The 19465-nt window shown below is 27.9% G+C and overlaps 3 protein-coding genes across 6 annotated transcripts in view; 2 read left to right on the top strand and 1 right to left on the bottom strand.

Annotated features, from left to right (window-relative positions):
* Nucleotides 1-117: 117 nt before the first annotated feature.
* LOC118066145 (interleukin enhancer-binding factor 2 homolog) lies at nucleotides 118-1850 on the bottom strand. The gene is made up of 4 exons (XM_035081951.1): nucleotides 1731-1850; nucleotides 1245-1556; nucleotides 585-1149; nucleotides 118-507 (listed from the first exon to the last, which is right to left on the bottom strand). Exons 2-4 carry the CDS (start codon nucleotides 1536-1538, stop codon nucleotides 221-223), a joined length of 1146 nt encoding a protein of 381 aa, XP_034937842.1. The 5' UTR covers nucleotides 1539-1556; nucleotides 1731-1850; the 3' UTR covers nucleotides 118-220.
* On the top strand, nucleotides 1843-3253 carry Prosalpha2 (proteasome alpha2 subunit). Its single transcript, XM_035081952.1, has 3 exons — nucleotides 1843-1995; nucleotides 2417-2749; nucleotides 2826-3253. Exons 1-3 carry the CDS (start codon nucleotides 1955-1957, stop codon nucleotides 3154-3156), a joined length of 705 nt encoding a protein of 234 aa, XP_034937843.1. The 5' UTR covers nucleotides 1843-1954; the 3' UTR covers nucleotides 3157-3253.
* A 244-nt stretch (nucleotides 3254-3497) lies between these two features.
* Nucleotides 3498-19465, top strand: part of msi (musashi) — an 88022-nt gene continuing 72054 nt past the window's right edge. Inside the window, exons 1-2 of one of the 4 annotated variants that reach the window (XM_035081959.1) lie at nucleotides 3498-3514; nucleotides 4070-4285. The gene's annotated coding sequence lies outside the window, so the exon portion shown is untranslated. Of the gene's footprint in view, nucleotides 4286-19465 lie in introns of all 4 variants that reach the window. The other 3 variants (XM_035081957.1, XM_035081958.1, XM_035081962.1) reach the window with 3 other exon arrangements.

The following is a 19465-nucleotide window of genomic DNA, read 5'->3' as shown; positions in this document are numbered from 1 at the left end:
CAGGTTAATTTTTTACTCATAAATGATTTTCAATGAATTAAGTTTATAAATATTGTAGTTTTACAAAATTTTATTTATCTATTTATATCAATAATATATCAATTAAACATGATTATTAATGTTGAATATTCAAAATGAGATGTTCTTTATTACTAAAAATTATGACTTAGAGTAAAGAACGTTGAAAAATCGATTAAATAAAAAATAATTATCAAAATACTTAAGTAGTATCCGTTATCATTTCTTCATTATTCTCGTCCATGTCTTCTTGTGCTTCTTGGTCTGTAGGTGGCTCGTAGGCTTTATCTAATGGGCTAGCGACCACTCCACCTGCCCAAACGCTCATTTCAGTAGCTAATTTATTCGCTCCTTCTAACAAAGGTCTATATCCACCATGAGCCAATACTCTGAGAAGTGTTTGAGCAGTTAAACATACTAAATCTTGTTGTTCTAGAGTAAGAGCAGTATGAACTCGTATGTTTCCGCTCTCGCATGGATCAGAAATACCTATAAAAATTTAGGGTAGTTAAAAGTAGATGAATTGTTAACAATTTAATAACGAATTTATATAGTTAATTTATTACCTGCTGAGCCAGGTAAAAAAAGTCCGGAAGATAAAAGTTGAAGAACTCGTCTATAAGCTTGATTTATTGGCAGTGCTTGTCTTCCAGGGTTATTCATTATAGCATTGTGAGCTAAAAGATCTAACATCCAGGGCGTTAAGGGCTCGAAACCCTCAAATCTGCTTCTCAAGTCTCGAAGTAAACGAATCAATATTTTTATACTAGAGTGATGAGCATTTTCCTCGAACCAACGAGAATGTCGAATTGCTGTCAAATGTCCTTGACATATTTTAGCATCTAAATGTTGATCTGGTTCTAATTTACGTAGATTTTGATGAAGAGTTGTAATTAAAATGCGAACAGTTGCTTCATTATTAGAAATCTCAAATCCACGTTCAGTCTGTGTTAATTTAAAAACATCTTTTGAATTAACAGCTTTCAAATCTGCGTGAACTTTATTTCCAAGAGCTTCTACTGCAGTTTTAGTTGGTAAAGTTTTCAAAATCACTACAATATCCGCTACGTTGTGACCTTTTATCATTGTTCCTTTTTTAAAACTGCCTACTTTACGAACTTCTTCGAGTTGCTATAGGAATAAACATTCATAATTAACTTTATGAGTTTTGGAGTCAAAATAAAAAAAAATTATGCTTTTTCATCATATGAGAGTAGAATACTTACACAAGCTTCAAAAGTTCCTGGAGCTACGATTAAATTGTCTAAAACACTTTGAAGTTTCACTACTAAGTCAGAGATAGCAGTTTGCTCTTTTGGAGTAGGGCACATGTCAGAATTTTTCTTCAATAATGCCATAGTGAAGTCAGATTCATCAGCTGCCGGCTTGACAGGCGGAAACGCAACTTCACAAAGTGTATAATCAAATGGATGTCGAGGTAAAAAAGGTTTCCTCAAGTATCCCATCCCACGACCCATTCCTCTACCTCTTATCATTCCTCCTCGACCTCCTCGAACCATTTTTCTGTGACTTATATCCTTCAATACCAAAATATTTTTCCATTACTTATTCAATCAATAATCAAAATCAAAACCTTTTCCATCTTTTGTATTTGAAACATTATTGAAGTTTCATTAACAACCAAGTATTTTTTTTTTTTTTAATTTTTTAGAACGAAAAATATAATACTAATGAATTAATTAAGTACTTACTTGTAATATTTAAATATATTCTGTTGGAATATAATTCAAGAAAAGTTTTAACAACAATAATAACACTTTGTTAGCTTGAAGAATACAAATGTGAAGCTAGTCACAAACGAAACGGCCACTGCAGCCAACTTATCAACCTCATTCTTTCCCTCGATTGGTATTTTGTGTTCTACAGCCGCTCTTTTGGAGCTAACTTCAGCTTTTGTTGATGAAAAGCAATTGTCATGGCCTCTGAAAGATACAGTTTTTCTTTAACAACTTTTAGGTAATTATTACTATTTTTCAATTAAAAAATCAGATTGAAATATTTTTTCGGAGTTATAAGGAATGATTGAAATTCAATACTTAATAAATCAAGCAAATTATAAGACTACATCATGCTTCTACTAACCTCAACTCTACATCCATTAGCTAATATCATTTATTTCTTTGAAAGTATTTTCAAACATGTAATAAAAATTGAATATAAGAATATTTAAATAAATACAATTTATATTATTATAATTTAAAAGTTTAAATAGTTCAAATCACTGACTAGAATACCTAAATTTGTTGGTCATTCTATTAACTATTGACTTGAAGTTTAAGTTACCACTCTTTTTCTGAGCTTTTTATTCAAATAAATTTATAGAAAATTATTTATGATTATAATTGACAACATGTTATAATAAATTTCTTTATTTTAGTCCATCGGGGAAACTGGTTCAGATTGAATATGCATTAGCTGCAGTTGCTGCCGGTGCTCCAAGCGTTGGAATAAAAGCATGTAATGGAGTTGTTTTAGCAACAGAAAACAAACACAAATCTATTCTTTACGATGAACATAGTGTTAATAAAGTAGAAATGATTACAAAGCACATTGGTATGGTGTACAGTGGAATGGGACCAGATTACCGAGTTCTAGTTAAGCAAGCACGAAAAATGGCGCAGCAATATCTATTAGTCTATAATGAACGTATTCCTACTGCTCAGTTAGTTCAAAGAGTAGCAATGCTCATGCAAGAGTATACTCAATCAGGGTAAACAAAAATAAGTCTCTTGTAAAATTATTTAGTTAATGAAAAGTTGCATTTATTTATTCTTCATTTATTTCAGTGGTGTAAGACCTTTTGGAGTATCTCTACTAATTTGTGGATGGGATAATGATAAGCCTTCTCTTTTCCAATGTGATCCCTCAGGAGCTTATTTTGCTTGGAGAGCAACTGCAATGGGGAAAAATTTCATTAATGGAAAAACATTTTTAGAAAAAAGATACAGTGAAGACTTAGAGTTAGATGATGCTGTTCATACTGCTATTTTGACTTTGAAAGAAGGTTTCGAAGGTCAGATGACTGCTGATAATATTGAAGTGGGCATTTGTGATGCCAACGGATTCAGAAGACTTGATCCATCACATGTTAAAGATTATTTGGCTAATATTCCATAAATAAGGTGTATTTAATATTTTATATTCTGGTCTAGCCAGTTATTTTCATTTATCAAGAAGTGTCGAGAGATATTAATAAATAAATTTCTTCATGACATGCTTGAAATTTTATTTTTTTAATTTGAGTTATTATTAAATATTATAACATTTTTCAGTTTAATTGATTCAGTTTTTTTAAATTTATTTTTTAAAATAAAGAATAATTCAAAATAATTACTAGAAACTAAATGAAATTATTGAACTTTTCAAATTTTCCACCTGCCGTTAAGTGTGCAGGAGTACGTACGCGCATGCGTCAAATGTTTCTTCTTCCCCCCAAATCTCGCGGCTTAAGATGGCGTCGATAGCAGTAAACCGGGTAAGGTGTAGAGATAGGTATCTCCGCGTTTTTATCGTATTTTTATGAATACTGAAGACTGCCTTTATATAAATAACGTATAATAATAATCTATTACGTTTAGACAACAAATGGAATTGTAAGTTTATTATAATAACTGAATATTAGAATTATTAAACGCGATTTATATGGAAAGCTTTTGGAGTAGCAAGAATGCTCCATAAATGACTCTGCATCGCAGTGGCTTATAAATACCTAGAATCAAGTGTTAGCTGTTATTGTTGATATTTTCTGTCAGAAAAATACTATTATAACAACTTTATCCATTAATTTTGGTTAAACTTTTTTTAAATACATAAAAATTGTGAGCTGAAAAAAGTGCCGCATACGTATCTGTGATTCAAAAGTCGAGTGTATCAAGATGGCGTTGACGGTGTTACAAAACGCGGGAAAATGAATGGTTAAATAATTGTTATTTAATTACACTGCGAATAAATTTACAAAATTATTAGCATAATTTTATTTTTAGAAATTAAGTCAATTTTGATCAATAGAAATAATAAACGTTTTTTCTAGTGGATCTGTTTCGTGTACGTGCAATTCAATTCGATCTGATAAACAAGGTCGTCGCGAGTGTTTACATTACGGTTTTTCTTTTCCAAAACAAGTTTCGTGTTGTGTGTTAAATTCGCATTATTACTCATATCGACTATTATTGTGTTTGAAGTTGAAGAACACAAGATTGGATTGATACAATTTTAATCTGAGAAAAGAAGGAAGGAGCAAATATCGGTAAGTCTTATATTATTAATTAAATAAAATTAATGTTTCCTTAACTACAAAAACGTAGGCCTATTTTAGAGGGATATGAATACTCGGAATAATATTACATGTCTTATTTTTTTATAATCAAATTTTGAACGGACTCAAACCTTTTTCTTGAATGAAATTTGCAAGCTTTATTTATTTAGATCACTAGAAAGAATATTTATAAACATAATGAGTATCAACATGAACATTAGGTAGGATATGAGTAGAGATAATTGACAGAAGAAAATTTGATGGAAAGATGTGAGTTTATAAACACTTACGGATGTGAAGGTAAACGTAAGTTAGCTAGATTATGAGTAAATTGCTGTTAGACGTGTCTCACGAGGAAATTTCATCGTTTTTGATTATCTCAGTGGAGTTTATTCGTAATGTTTACTTGATATTCCTCGAAATATAATAGATAGGGACAGAATGAAAATTAAATATATGCATTTCTACAACTTAAAGTATTTTGATGGTGAATTGAATTTTATTTTATTTTACATTCAAACGCTTTTAAATCGGGGAATAATTTTTTTTTATTCGAATTACTGTGGAAAACTTCATAATAGCATACTATTGATTTGAGAGAAGAATAAATATTTGCATAATGAACGAAAAGGTCATTAAGTTAATTTTAATAATATTTATAATTACTCCTTATTGATCGATAAAATTTATATGTTTATTGATTTTTATTTATATGAAAAAAAAATTTATATAAATAAATAGAGAATTAATATCAGATATTCAATATTTTTTTCATCAAGACATAAAATATTTATCCAGTGCAATATAATTTATAAGAAAAATTTTTTCATTAAATGATATGCTTATGCAGGATTTCTTTTTCATTGTGAAAAGAGAATTTTATTCGGAGTGAATTATTAATTTTATATGTATCATTTGTTTGCGATTTAAAATTGTACAATAGAATGATTTTTAATATAACACTGACTGAGAAGAGTCTAAACAGCAGTTTTCATTTAGTTGTAACATCTCTCTTAGAGTTGGTTGAAGAGAAACAGAAATGTAGAGTGTGATGAAGATGAAAGGGGATCGACGAAGTCGCAGACGAAGCTTTGCAAGCTGCACAGTTTGCAATTTTAATACCAGAATTACGAGAGGCCTCTGGCCTCTTATCCTTCTCTCTTGGTGATGCCTGCTTTCTCTTTCTCTTTTACCTTCACTATTCTATTCTATCCTCTCATCTGTTTGTCTCTACTTCATAGCAGTGGATTCACTGAATTTGCATCCTTCTTTCTCTGCGGTGAACGTTCCGATGTCGCTTATTAAAAATTCTGAAAAGCTATCGAGTCAATCCCCTTTCTCCTCCTCTTACATTCTTTGTAATCTATCTCTATGTTCTGTGCGCTTCGATTATCGTCGAACGGATGTTTTTCGTCTGCCAAAAAAAAAAAAAAATAAATAAAAAAAATAATCATAATAAAAACACCTATAGAAAATAAAAATTAATGCTTTCTTTTTCATTCAATCTTTTGTTAGCATTTATAATTGCATTCATAGCAGATTGTTATGAATTACAGTGCGTATAGTGATACATAAAATTCGTATTTATTTTTTTCTGCCTAAATGAAAAAACTATTGTTGTTTTTATTTTCCTTCTGTTTTGATTCATACAGTATAAGAGGATATTTTTAGTTATCAACAACTAAAAATAAAGAATTTTCTTGGTAACTTTGAGATTAAAATGATAAAAAATAATAGAGATACATGGGTTTTAAAATAAAAAAATTTTTAAAAAGCATTTGTAATATAGAAAATTTTGAAGTTAGAAATTTTAATATTTGCTATAAAGATATTTACGTAAGAATTCATTGGGAAAGTTTTAATATTTACATTTTCATTTGTAAATATATACAAATAAATATTGCTTACTTGCTATTGTATTTGCTGATCAATTGAAAAAAATTATTATTTTACATCGCTCTTTTAAGTCTGTTTGCTTCATAGGTAAACATCTCTATGAAATTTTCAACAACAGAAAGTTGATCGGTAGCTTAAGCTTCATGCTCAGTTGACTTTTTCTGAATATGCACATTCATATGAAAATTTTATAGAATGTAGCTTTGTGATTTTTAATGAGCTTCATTAATAAATTAGAAAAAATTTTGATAAATTACAAATCTATAGAATGCTTCAATTTTCACTCAGTAATTAGTAGTTTTATTCCATTTTGTAGGCAAAAGTTTGAGTTTTATGAAGACGTAGTTTTAAAAGTTGTTAATTTAATAAAAAATATTATTAAATTATTTATTTTAATCAATAAAGAGGTTTGTTGGCTTCTGTTTTAATTGAAACATTGTAACTTTCATTATTGATTATTGATTGGGAGAGTATTTGCCATTGGCTGCATGCAATACTTTTTAGTTAACAAAGTGTGTGATTTGAAAAACAAAATAAAAAATAAACGATGATTATTTTTAATTAGAAATTTGGATAGAAATATTTTTCTAACCTTTGGAATAGTATTGAATATTTTAAAAATTAGATAGTTTAATCAATAAATTATTCGATAAATTTTATTGAATGAATTATCTCTCATCTTAAAGTCTTAGTAAGTGTTTATCAAATTGCTTTAATAGATCTGTCTACGTTCTGAGACATTTTTCGAAGTGAAACATGTGAGAAATTTTTCCACGAAATAATGACATTCAATTTTCATCTCCTCGAAATTTATTATTTAAAGAAAGTCATTTTTTTGTGTCACTTCATTATTACATAGACTTGGAATAGTTCTAAAATACAACGTCAAATTCGCTAAATCACCAAGTTTCCGTCACGAAGAGTTAGAGAAATAGCGTAGCAAGTCTAAAAGACGAATGACGAAGTGGCGAAACGAGGAAGTCACCTCAAAGAGATTTAACACTGTCGTGTTCATTTCAGAGAAAATCCTTAATACCCTAACATCGACTAGAAGTGAATTAGAAATAAAAAAAAAGGATAGATATAAGTTGACAAAATTTTACTTGAAATAACGCTTTCATTAGACTCCCCGAGTGATTTTGTTTTTTTTATGGAAGTTACTATCAAGTTTCTTTGAAAATTGTTGGAATTTTTAACCCGCCTCTATTGAGTTCGTCTAATCATCTTGGGAGGAAGTAAATTGCACCGTCATTTTACTTAGTTTTACTGCTCTTAATACTTGCAAAAAATAAATGAGAGTAAAAAATTTTAATTCATTCAATTTCAACTGAAATTTTTCATTTCAATTTCTTTGTCACTAATTAATTTGATTAATATTTATTATCCTATCTAATTAACCAAATACGCTTAAATGATCACAAAATTATTTGAATTTATAATATAAAATATTCAAAAACTTATTTTCAAGCTATTTTTAAATTTTAATATTTACAAATAATCAGTATTTTAGCAGCCTTTTTATTTATTATTATTTATATACAAAGTTTATCATTATTGGATTTTTAAATTCCCCAGATTCATATCCATAAATTGGTCGCCTCATTACAAATATAATTTTTCCCTTAAAACTCATGGGAAATCGTTGTCTCGTTACCATCAGGATTTGCCGGAAAAAAAATCAACAAGTCTCTAGATAATAATTGAATACAACATATTTTTTTTTAGTTTGTACTAATATTATATAAAAATTTTAATCAATATATTTATTAATGTCACTTTTGTTGTACAGAAAAATTCGAACTTTTTTTCATGTATCTCAATGAAGTGTTGTAGAGCTTTTAAGTAATTATTCAAGTATTAAAAAAAAAAAAACAACCATGTTCCGCCAATCAACCCATAAAATATTGAAAAATAATCAACGGAAATGGTGAGAATAGCAATAACAATAAAGAGAAAACGAGAAGAAATAGTGAAGAGTGATCAGTATGAAGTGATGAAATGTTTAAAAATTGTTGGCAAGCATCAGTAAGGTTGATACAGGCGCTCGAATGGTCAAAGCCACTCGTATACACATTGAAAGCTTTAATGCTTGACACGTTAGGGCATCCCGACGTGTGACAAGCTCGAATGAACAAACTGGCTATCTCGCTTTATCGAGACAAGTCCCCATGCGATATATCAGGGTAAGCCGGCTTTCCCTTTTCCACGCTACAACCACCCTTGTGAGTGTTTGCGTGTGCATCGAATGTAAGCCTCGACAGAAATAGATCTTTGATGTGTGTCCCGTGTCTAGGCCCGACTTTGCTAGGTGTACACTTGACCGATTTTATACGTTTTTTATTTTATTTTTTTTTATTTTATATTTTTAAACAAATGGATCGGAGTATGACATTAAAAGGTTCCATTTAAGATTTAAACTTTTTATTTTTTATGTTGCAAGAGAGTTTATGAAGACTATTTTTATCCATTCTTCAATTAATAAAAAATTTCTGAATAATTCTTTTTTTCCAACAATTTATGCGATAGAAGTCTAGGCAGCATTAATAGTAAGATTGATCATCTCATGAGTTACTAATTTATTTAATTAATTTATAACAAATGAATATTCATGAATACTCTCTTGATTGTAATGAATGTCATTAAGTGAATCATTTCTCAAGTTAATTGATGAACTCAGTGAAAATTATCCCTTGAATTGAACACTTGAGATTTTAAAATAACAATCAATTTGAAAAATATTTTGAAAAAAAATAATTAATATGTACATTCATTTTTTGACGTTTCAATGCCTCTTTTTAAATCATTATTTCATTATTATTATTTCATTTAAAAATATTTACAAGGTGTAAACAATGAAATGAATGAGCTTATCAATTTATTGATAAAACCATTGACAAATCGTATATAAATTGAGGTGTACAGTGTGTGTTTATGACCCGAATTTGAGTATTTATGTGCATATATTACGGAAATAAAATACAATCTAAATCACAGTTGAATGAGTACAAAGAAAAATTTGTCGGAAAAGCCTCTCGACGCTTTGCCCGAGCGTGACGATAAACGTTTCATATTGTTCCAAGCTGCATGTATGAGTTGCAAAAGTGAAAAGGAAAAATGAGGTAATGTACCTACTTCGTGGTTGGAATTCTGATTGCTGCACTATGGAATAAAAAACATTTTGGATGACTTAAAAATTCCATTATTATATATACATACATATGATGGGAGAGAAAAAAAAGAAAAAAGTAAATGTGGTGTTTAAAAATGATGATAGAAGTCGGAGCACTGAACAAGCGATTAAAATGTACGGAAAAGGAGTATAATACTCGATTCTTTAAAATCTTTAGAGACACTTTAATGTTCGTGGATTAAAATATAGAGTCCTCTGTCTGTCTTTCTCGATGGCTGAATTATCGGTTTTCTAATGGAACGGAAATTATTTAATTCTTTTTTTTTCTTTTATTTAAATTTATTACAAAAAATTGATTTATTTTTTTATTCATTATTTCATGATTTTCAAAATACATTTACATAATAAATATTGTATTATGAATTGCCGTTTTTTTTTTAATTATTCAGAATACAGTTTAATTTTATTTGAAAATGTATTTTTATGTTCATTTATGATATGGCTTATTTTAAGTCGTTTCTAAAAAATTCAACAAAAATTACAATTTTATTTAGAAATAAAGTTTCTTAAGCGGTCATTAATTGAGCAATTTAATAGACTATTGTCGCGTGCTAATTGTCGAGCTAGTGCCAGAATAGTTGGACAAAAGTATTCGCAATAAATTAACGACTTTCCGAGAAAACGTATTAGATTGTTATAATAAAAGTCTTCATAAATTACGATGGGTATAAATTTTCATTTAATATTCAAATCACTTGAAATCTTCTGTTTCTCTTTATCTCTTTAATTATACTTCATAGCAACGATAATTGACCTTAGAAATTGACGAATAAAATCGATTAAAAGCCAAGGAAAATTGCAACAGATTTTTTCTTTCAATTACTGCTTATTTAAACCAGCGGTTTATTACCACTAATTTTTAGTATAATTGTGGTATTTATTTCATTATAGATTATAACTATTAACTTGATAATATTTTTCTTCATACCTTAATCCTTTTAAATTTAAAAATCTTAAGATTTTATCTTATATCTGTCGCAAATTATTCTTTATTTATTTATTTTCATTATATTCATGACGGTGAAATGATTTCTTATTGTATTTGTCTTCATATACGTCCGCACTCATTGGTCTTAAATAAATCAGTATGATGAACGATTCTAGACAGCGCGGTCCCGTTTAATTTGACAGTAGACCATCTCCGCGTTCAAGACTCCGACGTTGGCTTAATTACATTCCATGATCCTGCTCGTATTATATCCTTGGACGGAACTCTGCCCTTCTCTTTCCTCTTATATTCTATTCAGGAATCTTGTCTTCAATTATTCAACTGTTGCCTCACAAATTACAAGCAAAATCATATTTCATTAATCTATTCAAAAAATTATGATGACATTTTATAAAAAGTTGGCTCTCTTATTTACGTATGTTTCTCTATGGTTAATAATTATATCAACAGTTCACATAGTTTTATTTTAATCTTTATTTTCTTTCTGAATTGAGTGGAGTTATTTTTTAAATAAATTATCGAATAAGTAACAATAACTAAGTGAATATGTAATAATTATTTGTACATGAGATCAGAGTAAACGGTAGTTTGATTTTAATATTATTCAAATGTTTAGAATGTATTGAAGAATTTATTAAGTGGTTGTATTGAAAATTTAATCAGTATTGAGTGACCTCAAGGCACATCGATTGGTTCTTCAGTAACTAAAATCGACCTCAATATATATTTTGAGGTATCGTCTACTAAATTCTATGTAGCTCAACTATATTAGTTGATAATAAATTAAAAAAAAATTTTTTTTAATAATAAAAGAATCTGATAAAAAAATTTCACCCATAACATATTATAAAAATCGAAAAAGTTTATTTACAATAAGTAATTTTAATTTATTTATTGGTTATGTAATAATGTAGTAAAAATATTTGTAAATATTTTATCTCGAGTTGAGTTGAGCATAGTTAATTTTAGAAAGCTAAAATTATTAGATTTTTTTCGACATTTTGCGGTTGTTTATTTACAAGTATTGTTACAAATGTACCACAGCTATAAAACTTGCGGTCACGAGTACATCAACCTCGAGACCTGCTGCTAAACCGCTGTTCAATTCTGTAGTTACTCCATGGGATAATTGACGAATGCACTGACAAACTTGGTTGATCATTTTCTAACTTTAATAAATAAGTTTATTCCTTTGTTTTCTGCTTTAGTTGGTGCTTTCTTAATAAGAAACTTATAATTATCAATCATTACAATTATTGATTATTTGATTTTTTCCAATGTTATAAGAAATAGTTGGACAATCTAAACACTAGATGTAGGTTGAATATTAATATTTGATAGATTTTGAATATTTAAAGTTTCCATGTTTTACATGATTGGATTTTTTATTCATTAGAAAATAGGAATAATTGAAGTTCCAGTTATTAATTGATATTAAAATTCAATTATGAGAAAAGATGGAAATGGAAAAAGTGATATTTGAAGTTTCAGTTATTACTGCATTTTATATTTACAGTATTTCAACATTCAGTTTCTTACATGAATATGGAATCACGATTTCTGAGATAATTGAGTTCAAATATATCCAGTCAATTAACTATTTAATAAGTAAATTATTATAAAAACTATAAATATGATGGAGCTGATAAAAAAATAACCATCGTTAATTGGACAAAATTCAATTAAATAAGTTAATTAATTAATTAAAACTACGTAAAAGTATTGTGTTACGTATTAACTAACAACAAAAGTTTCTTGAAATTGATGGAAATAATTAAACCATAAAATTGTCCTTCTATACTTGCAATATTACTGCATTTTATTACTTTTCACTGGTTAGTATGTTAGGAAAAATTATAAGAAAGAAATTAAAAGTTATATTTTGTAAGAAAATAAGATTTTATAATGACTTTAAAATAATTTTTTAACTGGAACTAGTCCAATTAAGCAAAAGTATATGGAAACTGGTTTACTTTAGAGAGTTCGGCTGCTCAATTAATTTTACCTTAATTATTTGATTTCAAATACTCACAATAACAATTAAGGTTTCGATGATTTTCTATTACTACAATGTAAAATAATTTTTGAATATAATTTTTTACACATCATTAAAAAAGAAGCAATTGACAAATTGAAAGAATCAAATACTTGAAATTATTTATCACATTCTAAGTGTTTTATGGAAAAAAAAAAGAATTCTCTAACTTGTTCGGGTATTTTTATACACGATTCATATGATACTCTACTTTACTAAATCATTTGAAAATTTATAAACATATTAAAGTGAAAAAATGCGTAGTTAAACAACCGATAATATTTCTCGTAATATTTCTAAGGATGAATAAGTTTGAATAACGAGAGTTTTGGTCAAATTCTCGACACAAGGGAGATTGCGCGTGCTGGGGATTGCTAGAATGAAATCATGTAGAGAAGTAAGAGGCATAAGGGAGTATAGAGAGAGAATAAAAGGGAGTTGAGAGTGAGAGAGAAGAAAAGTTGAATCACAAGCGAGGACTATTGCCAAAGTTTTGAGATATACGAATACTTGTTTTTGCAAAATTGTGCGCAATGCAGAAGGTCTCTTGGTGTGTCCTCGTTCATGGAACAAACTACATAAAATTCAACAAGGGCTTTGATAAACGTTACTTGCGAAAAAAACTACTTGAAGCTTCACCTGAGCCTTATTTGCATTGAAAAACACATACTTTATTTTAATTCAACTTTTTTAAGACTTACAACTAAATAGAAAGCTTATTTTTTTTTAATTTAACAAAAAAAAACACTGTGCTTATAACTTCCTTCACATGAATACAACATAATTATTTATATAATTTTGTTTAACATAGTCAAAACATAATTTTTATAATAATCTAATTATTTGAATAGTCTGTAAGAAATGTTATTTATATTTAGAAATATTCTTTATAATTTATTTTAATTCATCAAATATTAGTTGTATACATTTTTATTAATTAAATAATTAGCAAACTTTTGTCAATGATTTGAAGAGTTAAAAATGTTCAAGATGATAATCGTATCTGATCGTTTATTGATAATAAGATTACCAATAGTTTAACCGTGTAAACAAGTGGAATGTGAAGATTAAAAAATGAGAATTAATACGAAAGTAGATTTTAGCGTGAGATATCTCGTGTAAATCTGATAAAAGGACATAATGTATTTTAAGGTTATTCTCGTTGGCTTTACGATCCGTGTAAAATCCTAATCCTCAGTTTCCTGAGAGTATATCGAGAATGCAATGGGGTGGAGAGTCACTTTGCAAGCTACAATCCTGAATATTTAAGTACACTTCTTGGTGAAAGGATAGAAGCAAGTTTAAACGTGAGTAGGGCCGATTAGTTCCAGAGCTTTATCGTTTAACGCGAGTTTACTACCACCCACGATGACGTGCCGGTTAGAGGTAACTGCTCCCCCGAGTTACTCTGATAGTAAATGCCACCTGTCGCCGTAGACTTGATCGTTCTGGTCTCTAAAGACTCATTTTTACTCCACAATTGATTCCACTTCAATTCGTATTTTTTATCGAACACTTCAAAGGGAAAATTCTAGGTCTTTATACATTCTGCACTTGGCCATTTGCTGCCAATGTCTAGCTCTTTTTTCTAGGATTGTTATTTCAAGTATTCTCTGTTAAAAGTTGGAGATTTTTCTCGAGTAATTGAATATTTAATAAATGATTATAAGAAATTTTTGGAGTATTATTTTAATTGAAGTTGAATTTTTAATTGTTTCCAAAGTGATCATAATTTTGAAGTTAAGATGAAAGACAAGAAGGATAATGCATGGAAGTGATTTATAGTTATTATTAGGAAATTAGGAATTTTATTGACTTTAAATACGTTCAGATATGGCTATGAACTTAATCTTATTATTATTCATAGTTTTATTAAATTAATATTTTACTACCTGTACCAGAATAAACAGACGAATGTTATTGCTCTTCAACTACCTCATTACTATCCTCTAGCTACTCTATTATTACCATAGAGCTACCCTTGGAGTATAAATAAATTATTAAAAACATTTATTTTAATATATTTAATAAAAATCTTAAGACTATTAAGGAAAATTGTCAATTAAAAATAATGGTAATAAAAAATAATTTATTCGTTTAACATTCTCATGTGCTGGTTTTATAAAAATATACATACAAGCTCAAGAGTATATTTTTCATTACACCGATGTGGGTTTTAAATAAACTATTATTAATTGCTAGAAAGTAACATATAATTGTATTAATTAAAAATAGTCATGAAAAAAAATTCATTTCACTGAAGTTATATGTACAATCGTGCATGAAATGAAGATATTCATCATAGAAGGTCATGTAACTAATTATTCTTTCAGAAATTTATATGATGAAAGTAAAGGTATGTTTTCAATTTAATATTTTACTTAAAAAAGCTTATTTAATTTCTACAAAATCAGACAATAAAATTCTGAATACAAATTAAACTGTCTATCAAAGACATCAGTGAAATGCACTGTTATTGCATCCCGGTTATTGATTCTTCTACTTTTCTCTGAACTATTAATTTAAGCATTTTCTTTTTTATCAATGCTTTATTAATATTGAGATATCCTTTTATCACTTATTTTTTACCAAATCGTTAAAAAATCTATGTATCATCCACGTACAATATTGAACTTGTCCATTCGGTAGTGACATTTTTGACAATATTGACATGAATGTTCATCGATTTGAGAATTTTACAACCCTATACTACCTCCTTTATTATAACAATACACTATGCAAACTTCAGAGTACATCAAGAATATTGTATGGTCTAGGTACTCATACATTACGTGTATCGTACCAAAGACACGTTAATCATCATATAGGACGCAGATGGTGCGAGTAACCAACTGGTCCATACCTTGTCAAGCTGCTAATGGCATCAGCATAGAAGTTATGAGAGTGTCAATGAACTTGTATCTTGTAATTTAATATTTTTATTGAATTTTTTATCACATGATTCAGCCATTTGATGCTTGACTTGAACTTCTCGACACTTTTCTTTATCCCTAGATCTCGTTTCATCGTTTTATCCAGCATTATTACCACCAAGAGTGGTAGAAGTGTGTCCTTGAGGGTCTAGGGTGGTTTCTTCCTGCTGAGTAAGGATTATGGTAATACAAGGACTTGTCTCCTGTCAGTCTCTCCCTTAAAAAAAAGATGCCTCAGAAGCGAATTCAATTTAGTATTTGCAATGTTACTCTGTACATTATACTGGGTTTTTTTTTATTTGAAGTTGAATAATTCTAGGATTTGTTTTAATATTAAACAGGAGATTTTAGAAAATTTTTTCTCCAACCAAAGTAAACTTTATAGTTGGAGTGATGGTTTTGAAGTAATCAAATTTTAAGTTTTATAATAGTTTTTTTTTCAATTGAGTTTGGCAGTTATTTTGTTGTAACTATCGTTGGTTTGTAAACTTATTTCTAGTTTGGATTGATATAAAAACTTATTGATAATTGAAAGTTTTTTCATTCAATCTTTTTATTTAATCTACTTGATAAAAAGAAGTTTTCTTTAGATATGTATTTAGAGAAATACTTTCTAAAGAATTAAATTATGGGTTGATGAAAAAAAGTTTATTCAAATTTTTTTTTTATAAAAATAAAAGAAAAAAATATTGAATAAGAGATTAAAAAAAATTATAATCTTCAATGAATATAGAAAATTTAAAATTAAATGAATTATTTACCATGCAGATTTTTGTGAAAATTTTTATCAAAGGCTTTAGTTACTTTTTAAACGTAAAATGAAGTGATAGTGATATTGATTTGACTTTCACTTCAAATATAAATTGATTTTTGAAAATTTATTTTTCACACATATTTTTATGGCAGCCATATGATTAATTATCAAAATGTACTTTTAACTCAGCATATATAACAGTTTAGTGATTGATCACGTCACCGCTTTTTAAATTTAGTAGTAAAAAAGAATACTTTTCAAAGCAACTCTTTTTAGAATACTGTTCAAATAAATGTAAAGTTAACTTTCTGACATTTTATCATACATATTTAGTTGAAGATTGTTTTATCGATATTCTTTACCTTCCCTCAAGGTATATTCTAATAAAAGTTATCATTTTCAAGTCATGACTTTTTTTTTCTCTAAAACACAGGTAGTATCTTGAAACTTACAATTTTTTTTATAGCTTAACACTATTGCCAATCAATATATACTTAAAATTCAAATGACGAGACATTTTTTTTTCATCGCTAATAGAAGAACCTTTTTAATATTTCTTAGTTGCTCGAAACCAATCTTAATCGATAAAACTGTTGAAGGAGAAAAATTAGATCTTCGGTGAAAAAATTAAATTGAAATAATCTGGGAATTCATTGAATTATTAACTGACATTGAATGATTTTTTTTTCTAGTAATTTATCATGTGTAACAATGTAATATTTTTTATAAAAAAATTTGTGCTTTTGTTTCATAATTTATCAAAGTCAATCTATTGCTTGTTATTTAATAACCCCTTATAGGTATCAAATGTTGATGATCAATAAACAATAGTTATACAGATCGCATGATTGAAGTTGATTTAAGAATGTCATTAATTTTTTTGGCAATCTTTTTTATTAATCAAGCTCACGTAGTGCTTTTTGTTACCCTAAATACCATCAAGTTCTGAGGAAAAATCACAAAGAATTCTCATCAGTCAAATGGTGTGCACCAAAAGAGGGCAATCCTAAAGATGTTCAATCGAGTCTCATGCTCCAATCGAGGTTGACTAGCTCGTCAATCTTCTTGACTCTGTGCAGACGTAACCAATTCGTCTAGATGACCAGAAAAAATGATCACATTCACAACCCTTGGATTAATCTTGACCTCGTAACACTTGGCCAATTACTAAATTCTTCAGCTAGTCTTCTAAATTGTTTCCTTGATTAAATATTTTAGATAAAAATAAAATAAATATTTTTCACTGTGACAAGCATGAAACAGAATTAATTTTGTATCTTGAAAGGAATGATTGAAATGATGAACATTTTAGACTAGTTATTTATACAAATTTATGCATGAATAATTACAAACTAAAGATGAAACAGAAGGAGAAGAAGAGATGTGGCGTGATGCATGCATCAAGAAGCTTTCTCCGCAAGCTCATTGTCTTGGTGAATTTCTATTGTCTAAGAATGAAGCCAAAGAGTTTACGTATACTTGAAGAAGTTCTAGATAAAATTTTCATATTCATTTGTAGGTAAAAAAGTAGAAATAACACTTTATATTTTGTTTTTAAAGAAAAAAATTTTCTCAAGTATTTGTGTCAAATATTACCACATCAAGTTTACCAGGTCATATTTAGCTTTGATTATTGACCCAAGAAAAATATATATTTTACTTTTTCGAATACTTGGATAAACTGATGAATATTTTCTTTAAATATTTAAATAAAAAAATTCGACTCTACTTCTAAGATATTAAGCTAAATTAACCTTACAACTAAAAACTCCGAATTATTTAGTTGAATAATTAAAATTCAATTAACTAATGTAAAGTGTCAGGCCTCACTCTAACTTATACTCACTTAATCTAGGAGGGAATACAAAAACCACACAAGTTACTGTCTTGTCCTGTTTTTGTCACGAGTCTGCAGACGACGTATTTAGGTTTGTCATATTTAACCACATTATAATTAACATATTTCTTATAGTACATTCAGGTTTATATTAACTATTAAAACCAGACTGGACGAAAAAAAAGTTTAAAATAAATTCATTTATTTTAGAATACTCTTCATCATTTTCTGTATAATTATTCCTTCGTGCAAAATATTCCCGTTATGTTGGTACTATTTGCTAATAGGAATTAATTACTCTTCTTAAACGTTTTGATAATAGTTAATTACTATTTATGGTAATTCAGTCAATTTAAATACACTTCATTAAACCTTTCATTGTATTAATTGGTATAGAGGTGATGTCTAGAGGTTCAATAAAATTATTTGTTGACGAATATTGAGAGTATTGAAAGCTGTATTGAATATTAAATTATTATAATTGATTTAGTGTTCAACTTCGAACTTCGATTACATAATATAATTCGGGAGATAACTTCAAAGGAAGGTTAAACAATAAGTAGTATAGATAACGATGATGATATAACTTTTATCTATTTATTTACAATACCATAATTAATTTAATTCAATATTATAACTTCTTAGATAATTTTTATTTTTCTTAGTTTTTATTTAACTTTATCCGAATTAATAAAAAAAACAGGAAATTTCGTATTTTTTGAAATAAAAAAAATAAAAAACAAAAAAGAAGTTTAAATCAGAAAGCATTTATCAAAATTGGATAAAATCACAGGCTACACTGCAACATTTACAAAGGACCATGTAATTTTTATTTCACAACAGATAGAAATTTTTATTTATTTTTTTTTCTTGTAACGATTCGAGTTTTTGTTGTTTTTAGTTCTATAAAAAACTATAAAAATTTTGATGAAATTTTTTTTATATTGTTCATCTTCAGTAAATACAACTTTTTAAAAATAATATTCAACTAATATTACAACTACAAATACAATTTGGAATATTTTAAAAAGCTTGATAAAAATAATTCCTAGTAATATCTATTGTCCTAGTCATATTTACAATCAATATCATTGCGTAGTGTATTTATGAATGTGAGTAGACATTATTTTATTTTTGTATTTAATCTGAAACATCATATGTGACATTTTACAAATATTTAATTCGTTAATATTTAATTTTGATCGTAAAGTTCAAAAAAAATAATTATATATATTCAAGTATTGTATAAATTTGACGGTTAATCGCCAACAAATAAGACTAGCAAAATGAAAATTGTACTTTCAATTAGAATGTACGTGCTCAAGGAGTTTACAACTGGACGTAGTTGCCTGCTGTTACTCCTGCTTTCTCCAAAGTTTAATGGAATTGCATTTCCACGGAATTTAAAGCTTCAGCAAGTGGTGCAATTCAACTAGATCGTACTGAATATAGAAAGACGTGCCAGCCTTCAAAGTAAATCAACCCAATGATGACGGGTTTGATGACAACCTTAAAGAATTATTGCTTTAGAAAGAAGTTATTGAGTATACTATAGTAGAATAAATGATAAATAATAA

The sequence above is a fragment of the Chelonus insularis genome, unplaced genomic scaffold (assembly GCF_013357705.1).
Source record: "Chelonus insularis isolate UGA/USDA-ARS -01 unplaced genomic scaffold, ASM1335770v1 contig_330_pilon, whole genome shotgun sequence".
NCBI classification, from domain to species: Eukaryota; Metazoa; Arthropoda; class Insecta; order Hymenoptera; family Braconidae; genus Chelonus; species Chelonus insularis.
The sequence above is the reverse complement of the archived record's forward strand: the minus strand, read 5'-3'. Positions and strand labels throughout refer to the sequence as shown.

Coding starts and splice junctions, on each gene's coding strand:
- LOC118066145 (XM_035081951.1), bottom strand. CDS start 1,538: ATGGTTCGAGGAGGTCGAGGAGGAATGATAAGAGGTAGAGGAATGGGT. Junction 1,150..1,244: donor CAGGAACTTTTGAAGCTTGT/GTAAGTATTCTA, acceptor TTATTCCTATAG/CAACTCGAAGAAGTTCGTAA. Junction 508..584: donor TTTTTTACCTGGCTCAGCAG/GTAATAAATTAA, acceptor AAATTTTTATAG/GTATTTCTGATCCATGCGAG.
- Prosalpha2 (XM_035081952.1), top strand. CDS start 1,955: ATGGCCTCTGAAAGATACAGTTTTTCTTTAACAACTTTTAG. Junction 1,996..2,416: donor TTTTCTTTAACAACTTTTAG/GTAATTATTACT, acceptor TCTTTATTTTAG/TCCATCGGGGAAACTGGTTC. Junction 2,750..2,825: donor CAAGAGTATACTCAATCAGG/GTAAACAAAAAT, acceptor CATTTATTTCAG/TGGTGTAAGACCTTTTGGAG.